This window comes from Myotis davidii, unplaced genomic scaffold, assembly GCF_000327345.1.
Source record: "Myotis davidii unplaced genomic scaffold, ASM32734v1 scaffold48, whole genome shotgun sequence".
NCBI classification, from domain to species: Eukaryota; Metazoa; Chordata; class Mammalia; order Chiroptera; family Vespertilionidae; genus Myotis; species Myotis davidii.
The window spans coordinates 506,918-516,069 of NW_006299393.1; the positions used below are offsets into that span (position 1 = coordinate 506,918).

The 9,152-nt window shown below is 38.6% G+C and overlaps 1 protein-coding gene across 1 annotated transcript in view; it reads left to right on the forward strand.

Moving 5' to 3' along the window:
• The window catches only part of ZBTB11 (zinc finger and BTB domain containing 11), a 36,555-nt gene that overhangs the window by 13,301 nt on the left and 14,102 nt on the right, over window positions 1-9,152 (forward strand). The window contains exons 5-6 of the mRNA XM_015571274.1: window positions 5,937-6,778; window positions 7,012-7,191. Of these exons, the coding sequence (XP_015426760.1) occupies window positions 5,937-6,778; window positions 7,012-7,191 (1,022 nt within the window). The remainder of the gene's footprint in view (window positions 1-5,936; window positions 6,779-7,011; window positions 7,192-9,152) is intronic.

Sequence of the window (9,152 nt, forward strand, 5' to 3'; positions counted from 1 at the left end):
GACTTTTGAAGTGGTTGTTCGAGGCAGCAAACTCCGGCGTTAACCTATGCCGCCATCTTGGTTCTCCTATTTTGTTTATACTTTAGAAAATTCTTTCCTGCTCATAGATATTTTCATACATTGTCTTTTTACATTTTTCTAGTTTTTCTTTTATGTTTAATTTTTAATCTATTTGGAATATTAGTAAGAGATAGGTGTTTGATATTATTTCCCTCCCTATTTTGATCACCACTTTTCTCAGAACCATTTAGTGAAAATTCTATCCTCTTCCTGCCCAAAGAAAATGCAGATTCTCTTAGAAAACAATTTTCTGCCCTAGCCAGTTTGGCTCAGTGGATTTGGGTCCTGGATTTGATTTCTGTCACGGGCATGTACCATGGTTGCAGGCTCCTCCCAGTCCAGACCCTGGTCAGGCCTCATGCAGGAGGTAACCAATCACTATGTTTCTCTCACATCGATATTTCTGTGTTTCCCTCTCTCTTCCACTCTTTCTAAAATCAATGGGAAATATCCTCAGGTAAGGAAAAAAACAAACAAACAAATTTCCACATGTATTTGGTACTGGCTCTAAGGTTTGCTCTAATCTATTGGCTTTTTCTTCCTACTCTCTTTTTAAAATTTTTTTATCCTCACCTAAGGTATGTTTCTGTGGATTTTTAGAGAGGGAGGTGGGCGAGGGCAGAGCGGGGAGAGAGAGACAGAGATAGAGAAAGATGGGCTGCCTCCCATAGGCACCCGGATAGGGGATTGATCCTAAAACCTTTTGGTGTATGGGACAACACTCCAATCAACTGAGCCACCCTCCAGGGCTTTTCTACACTCTTAGAATTTGGTCTTAATTACCTTAGCTTTATAATAAGGAAAGTTTGCCACCTTTATTATTCAGGTGGGTTTTAGTTATTTAGAACCAATTGCTATTCCATATAAACCAGCCGTTCTCAACCTGTGGGTCGCGACCCCTTTGGGGGTCAAATTACCCTTTCACAGGGGTCGCCTAAGACCATCGGCAAACATATATAATTACATACTGTTTTTGTGATTAATCACTATGCTTTAATTATGTTCAATTTGTAACAATGAAATTGGGGGTCACCACAACATGAGGAACTGTATTAAAGGGTCATGGCATTAGGAAGGTTGAGAACCACTGAACTGTCAAAGCAGCTCCTCAACTTCCACAAAAAGAAAATAATGTATTTTGATAGAGACTATATTAAAGTTTTAGAGATTTATCCAACAAAGGCCTTACTTATCTTTTGCTATATTCCAAGGTACTTTATACTTTTTGATACATTCTCACTTTATATTCTGTGTTTCTTAATCTCTCTTTCATAATTTGTTCATTTCTTTGTACATTATCCTGAAAAATTCCAGTTCGCTCACTCTTTAGCTATGTCTGATTTGCTATGAAATTTATTGAGTTTTTTATTCCAATTTGTGTTTTCCATTTTAGAGGTTCTTTTTAGTTTTATTTCAGGTTATCAGTTTTAGGGAGCTACTTTTTATGATCTTTTGTTCTACTGGTATGCTACTCTTTGTTTTTCATGTCTGATTATAGCAATACTTATATTCTTTGCTGGTTTGACTTACGCTGTTTGTTTCTACTTTTTGTTCATTTGTGTCTTGTTTATTTGTGATTTAAAAAAAAAAAACCCAACCCTATATATACTGAATTCATATTCTTTAGAATTTTATGGGAAATCTTTGATTTCTAAGTTGAAGATCCTAGAAAAGCATTTGCTTCTTTAGATACTGAGGGCATTAGCAGTCTGGGACCACTTTAAATTCTCATCTTGAGGGTTTTTTTATGACTATCAAAGTGCTAAATTAAGCTTGGCTTAATTTGGTGGGGCAATGAGTATATAAGAATAATATTTTAAAATATTTTTATCTAGTATTTTTCAAGTATATGGGTCCTTCAGGGCATCGTAGTCTACCATACTGTATGCTGTATGTGGAAGTACCTATCATAAGTTTATTTATTTATTTTTTATGTGTAGGATTTAGTCTTATATTTTATTTTTTTAATTTTTTAAAAATATATTTTATTGATTTTTTACAGAGAGGAAGGGAGAGAGATAGAGAGCTAGAAAAATCGACGAAAGAGAAACATCGATCAGCTGCCTCATGTACATCTCCCACTGGGGGTGGCCCCATGGAGGGCTAGCACATGGAAGATTGTGGCTCCCAGAGTAAGAGAGTGCAAGGGAGCATGAACAAAGCGAGAGAGAGATAATTCTTTTTTTTTTTTAATATATTTTATTGATTTTTTACAGAGAGGAAAGGAGAGAGAGATAGAGAGTCAGAAATATCGATGAGAGAGAAACATCGACCAGCTGCCTCCTGCACACTCCCCACTGGGGATGCGCCCGCAACCAAGGTACATGCCCTTGACCGGAATCGAACCCAGGACCCCCCAGTCCGCAGGCCGACGCTCTATCCACTGAGTCAAACTGGTTTCGGCTATTTTATTGATTTTTTTACAGAGAGGAAGGGAAAGGGATAGAGAGTTAGAAACATTGATGAGAGAGAGACATCGATTAGTTGCCTCCTGCACACTCCCCACTGGGGATGTGCCTGCAACCAAGGTACATACACTTGACTGGAATCGAACTTGCGACCCTTGAGTCCACAGGCCGATGCTCTATCATGTCCATTTAAAAAAAATTTTAATTTTCATAAAACATATAATATAAAATTTCCTAACTTGGTAGCTCAGTTGGTTAGAGCATCATCCCCATAGCTAAGGTTGCAGGTTTGATTCCGGTTAGGAATCAAACATTGAATGCATAAGTAAGTGGAACAACAAATCCATCTTTATCCCCCCTCCCCTCTTCTTCTCCTCTCCTCTCCCTCTAAAATCAATAAAATAAAAAGAAGCCCTGGCTGGTTCGTTCAGTGGTTAGAGCATCAGCCTGCAAAACAGGCTTCCAGGTTCAATTCCCTCTCAAAGGCAAGTATCTCACTTGCAGGCTCAGCCTAGATCGGGGTGTGAATAGGAGGCAACCAACCAATATATCTCTCTCACATCTATGTTTCATCTTGCGAAATTACCCGGTTCCTTTTCATTTACAGAGTGTGTATATATATGTATGTAAAAAGGCTAGGGGTAAAAACAGAATACCAAAATTATGTGTCTTTTAACAGTAAGATTATGAGTGATTTTTTAAAAATATATTTTATTGATTTTTTACAGAGAGGAAGGGAGAGAGACAGAGTCAGAAACATCGGTGAGAGAGAAACACCGACCAGCTGCCTCCTGCACATCTCCTACTGGGGACGTGCCCGCAACCCAGGTACATGGCCTTGACCGGAATCGAACCTGGGACCTTTCAGTCCGCAGGCCGACGCTCTATCCACTGAGCCAAACAGGTTTCGGCATGAGTGATTTTTTATTTTTGTTTTCTTATTTTGTGTGTGTTTTATAGTATTTTTAAAAAGTGATTCTTTTTAAAAAAAAAAAGATATTTTATTATTGATTTCAGAGAGAGAGATGGAGAGAGAGATAGAAACATCAATGATGAGAGAGATTCATTGATCCTCTGTGCCCCATACTGGGGATCAAGCCCGCAACTCAGGGATATGCCCTGACCAGGAATCAAACCATGACCTCCTGGTTCATAGGTTGATACTCAACCACAGAGCCATGCCAGCTGGGCTATTTTATAGTATTTTACAATAAACATAACTTGTAGCTTTGAAAAAATGGTTTTAGATAGTCAAAGTGTTATTTGGAGCAGTGTTAATTCTTTTGTGGAAAAATTTTCTTATGGCTTCAAACTTAGAAATTAAAAAGATACTAGATAACAGACCAACATACATTATTTTGTTGGTATGTGTGTGTTTTTTAAAGAAATATTCTTTCTATCCAGCTGGTGTGGCTCAGTGTTTGAACGCTGACCTATGAACCAAGAGGTCACAGTTCGATTCCTGGTCAGGGCACATGCTGAGGTTGCAGGCTTGATCCCCAGTGTGGGGCGCAGCTGATCAATGAATCTCTCTCATCATTGATGTTTCTATCTCTTCCCCTCCCCCTCCCTCTCTAAAATCAATAAAAAGTATATTTTTTAAAAAAGAAATATTCCTTCTTTCTTCAAGCTATTTAACTTGGTCTCATAATTTGTAGCAGGATTAATATGGTTATAGCCTATTTAATTACAGCTTTCATTGGAATGGCAGAAATAGCCATGATGATAATGTTGATGTATAGTTCCCTCAGTTTCCAACCTGATCCTAATGTATCTCAGTTTATGGTTTCCATATATACTTGTGCATCCCGTCTGCCTATGTAAAAGGACAGCATTTTATGTAGCTTGAGTCAAAACTGAATAACGCAGCAAATGTGTGTTTTTAAAAGGTTGCTTTGGCTCTCTCATATTTTTTTAAAATATATTTTTATTGATTTTAGAGAAGAAGGGAGAGGGAGGGAAGGGGGGGAGAGAAACATCAATGATGAGAGAGAATCATTGATCCACTGCCTCCTGCACACCCCCATCTGGAGATGGAGCCTGCAACCTGGGTATGTGCCCTTGACTGTAATAAAACCTGGGCTCTTCAGTCTGCAGGACTGTGCTCTATCCACTGAGCCAAACCGGCTAGGGCTGGCTCTCTTTATTTTAATAAAAGATCTCTAAGACAGCCCAGCTGGTATGGCTCAGTGGTTAAGTGTCAACCTATGAACCAGGAGGTCACAGTTTGATTCCCGATCAGAATACATGACAGGTTTGGGGCTCGGTCCCTGGGGGGGGGAATCAATGAATCTCTCTCATCATTGATGTTTCTCAGGTTTGGGGCTCGGTCCCTGGGTGGGGAAATCAATGAATCTCTCTCATCATTGATGTTTCTGTCTCTTTCCTTCTCCCTTCCTCTCTGAAGTCAATAAAAAAATATTTTAAAAAGATCTCTAAGATAAATTATATATGAAAAGTAAGGCACAGTAGAGTGTAATAAGATATCTCCTGTAAAAAAAGGGGAGTAAGAATATTTGCTTGACTTTATAAAGAAACTCTGGAAAACTATACAAATTCTTAAAAATACTGGTTATGGACATGGAGTTAGACATCACTATAATTTTCTGATTTTTGAGTCATGACTATATTAAAATGGCTTTTGAAAGCCAAGTACTGAGAACTTAGAAAAGAAATAAACTGATCTTATTTTTTCAGATAAAATAGGAATGTAATACCTCATGTGTACAGTAATTATTTCATTCCTTAGACCAGGAATAGGCAAACCATAGCCCAATTCTCTTTTCCCTCGTTTTTTTGTAAATAAAGTTGTATTAGAACACAGCCACACCCATTTGTATATGTGTTATCTATGACTACTCTTTCTAGCTATAATGACAGAGTTGAGTAGTTGCAACAGACATTTTATGGCCTGTACTATTAATTATCTGACTCTTAACAGAAACATTTTGCTAGCCTCCTGCCATATACCTTGTTTTTAAATATTTAGTAGAACTCATTGTTCACAATAAAATTTTTATATGGACTTCTATTAAAATATACAAGCTATACATATGAAGTGAGGTTAGGAGACAAGTTGGTTGAACCCTGCCTACTCACCTGCATCCCTCTCTTTTTTTACCCTCCATTCTCCAGCAGCTGTTTCTTGAGGGGAATTTGAGGAACCCCCGGGGTTCTAAGGAGTACAGTTTGAAAATGACTGCCTTACAACAACTCTTTGAGGTAGTAAGTCTGATATTATTTTCTATTTTAGGTATTGAGAGACTCGGCTTATAGAAGTGAGTTAGTCAAGGCTTAATAAACAACCAGAACACCAAAACAAATCCAGGGTGTTTAATTGCAGAATAAATGGTCATGTTTGCCTTTATATTCTATTTTATATTGTTATAATCATGTATTATTTGTTCTTACAAGGTGTGTTAGTGGTGATTTGACTTTTTTGTCCCCCATCTGTCTTGTTTCATATAGGTTTCTGTAAAGCAAGCTTCCTCCCTTTACTGGAATTTGCCTATACTTCTGTGCTAAGTTTTGATTTCTGTAGCATGGCTGATGTAGCCATCTTGGCTCGGCATCTCTTCATGTCAGAAGTTTTAGAAATCTGTGAAAGTGTACATAAACTAATGGAAGAGAAGCAGCTAACGGTATATAAAAAGGGTGAAGTACAAACAGTTGCATCTACCCAGGACTTACCAGAACAAAACGGAGGTACAGCACCTCCTGTGGTTAACAATGAGGGAACCACCACAACTTTACCTACTGAGCTTGGGGATTGTGAAATTGTACTGTTGGTGAATGGAGAAGTGCCAGGAACTGAGCAGCATGGAGAGCTCAGACAGCGGCCCGAGCCCCAGGTCTCCGCAGAGGCTGAAGCTGCTCTGTCACCTTCACCTGCAGGCTGTGCAACTGATTCTCACCCTGAAATGGAGTCTGTTGATTTAGTAACAAAGAACAACCAGACAGAACTAGAAACTTCAAACAGTAGAGAAGGTAGCACAGTTTCTAATATTTATCCTAAACTCTCCAAAGAGAATGTAAGCAGTGGCTCTCCAGAAAACAGTGATATGGGAAATGATACATCAAATGAGGATATTTGTGATGAAGACATTCCAGAGCATAGACAGAACCTTGGCCAATCTTTAAAAGATCAGGAAAATCTAGTTGCAAAGACAGACCTCAGCCCTGATGATGATACTTATAGAAGCAGGCTTCGACAGCGTTCTATTAATGAAGGGGGATATATTCGACTACACAAAGGAATGGAGAAAAAGCTGCAGAAACGGAAAGCCACTCCCAAGTCAGCAGTTCAACAGGTATGATGAAGAGTTGGCATTTGTAGTTTTAGCTTTAATTTGAAAGCATTCTATGGATAAACTTATGCCTATGGTGAAAATTATGGGGTGAAGGAGGATAAGTACAGGAAAGCAACTTAAACTTTTAGATAACAGTATAATAAGATATGTGAATTTACAATATTTATGATTCGTGACTTAGAAATAAAAATGATTAATATTTACTTAGATTGTGTTTTCTATCCCTTACTTAGGTAGCCCAGAAATTAGTTCAAAGAGGAAAAAAGATGAAACAGCCAAAGAGGGATGCTAAAGAGAATACTGAAGAAGAAGCATCTCATAAATGTGGGGAATGTGGAATGGTTTTTCAGAGAAGATACACGCTTATAATGCACACGCTGAAACATGAAAGATCTAGAGATTACAAATGCCCGGTAAGTATCTGGGAAACTAATTGGAGATGGTCTAACGTCAGGATAAGTGGAATCTAACTTATTGCTTAATTGTTATTCTGCCATTTGTGTTCTATGTGTTTGTCCCCCTCGTATTACTATAAGAGTCATTTTCTGATTTGTACTTGTATTTCTTTGACAAAAAATATATTTAGTGATGTACTCTACTTCCTCCTGATACCAGTGAGACAGTAAAATTATCATTTTAAAAATGTAAGTTCTTGCCCTAGCTGGTTTCGCTCAGTGGATAGAGCATTGATCTATGGACTGAAAGGTTCCGGGTTTGATTCCAGGCATGGGCACATGCCCAGATTGTGGGCTCGATTCCCAGTGTTGGGCATGCTAGATGCAGCCAATTAATGATTCTCTCTCATCATTGATGTTTCTATCTCTCCCTTTCCCTTCTTCTCTGAAATCAATAAAAATATATTTAAAGAAAAAAATAGTTTTCCAGGAGGGCACACACAGTGTCCATGGAAGGAAAAAAATAAATAAGCTCAAAGAGAATAGGAGAGGAGACCTTAGCAACTAAATTCTAGACCAGTGATGGCGAACCTTTTGAGCTCGGCGTGTCAGCATTTTGAAAAACCCTAACTTAACTCTGGTGCCGTGTCACATATAGAAATGTTTTGATATTTGCAACCATAGTAAAACAAAGATTTATATTTTTGATATTTAACAAAGAAAAATCAACCAAAAAAATGAGTTCGCGTGTCACCTCTGACACGCGTGTCATAGGTTTGCCATCTGTTCTAGACTTCCATTCAACAGATTATTTAGAAGGGCTCATTGCCAGGCTTTCAGTGGGGAAAGCTAAGAAGCACTCAAAATTGTATTTTTGATGCGGGTGTGGAAGGACTCAAGTAACACACTTACCTATTGTATTGCAGAACTTCCAAACAGCTTAGGAATTAGTATTACTAGCTACCTTAAAAGTAGAAGTGATTCTGGTTGTTAGAAAGTCTTTTTGAGAGGCAATTAAGTCCCTACCACCACTCCCTCAGACAAAGATTCATCCTTTACATTCAAGAAAAGAAAATTATAATTGCTCTGGGGAACACTGTGTATAAAGAGGGTAAAGGTACTATACCCAAAACAAGGAAAAGTAAAAGCTTGCATACTAAATATTAAGATTTTTAAAGTTGTTTTTCTCTAATCAGTTCTCAGCGTGTTAACAGTCAGGTATTTAACTTGAAAGCAAAAAGACTTCAGAGATGAGAAATCCAAAGCCCATAAACAAAAGACCTAAAGATACTTCTAACTAAAGCCTGTGGGTGACAACCCACTTCCCCACTTGCACAGAAATTCCAGTCAATCTTTTTAATATCTTATTCTGAAATGTGAATGGAAACCAGGAATAATCAGACTCATGATAAACATTTCAAGAGGAAAACAACTTTGAGGAATCCAAGACTATGCAGAGAGAAGAAAACTTAAACAAATTAAAAAAAAACCCAGACTTCCAGTGAAGATGGTAGGTAAGTGAGTTACTTGAGTCCTTCCACACCCGCGTCAAAAATACAGAACAACCATCATTCAGAACCCCCTGAAATCTAGCTGAATAGAAGTCCTACAACTAGGGATTTAAAGAAGAAGCCACCTCAAGATTGAGAGGAGGGACAGAGATGCAGAACAGGCTGGTCTCACATCCACATGTGGGAGTTTCAAATCAGGAAGGATGGCCTGGCTGGTGTGGCTCGGTTGGGAATCATCCCTGCACCAAGAGGTTTCTGGTTTGAGTCTTGGGCAGGGTACATGCCTGGGTTGTGGGCTTGACCCCTGGTAGGGGGTGTGTAGGAGGTGGCAGATCGATGTTGCTCTCCCATCAATGTTTCTCTCTTCTCCCTTCCTCTCTCTAAAAAATCAATAGCCCTAACCAGTTTGGTTCAGGGGATAGAGCTTCGGCCTGCGGACTGAAGGGGCCCAGGTTTGGTTCCGGTTAA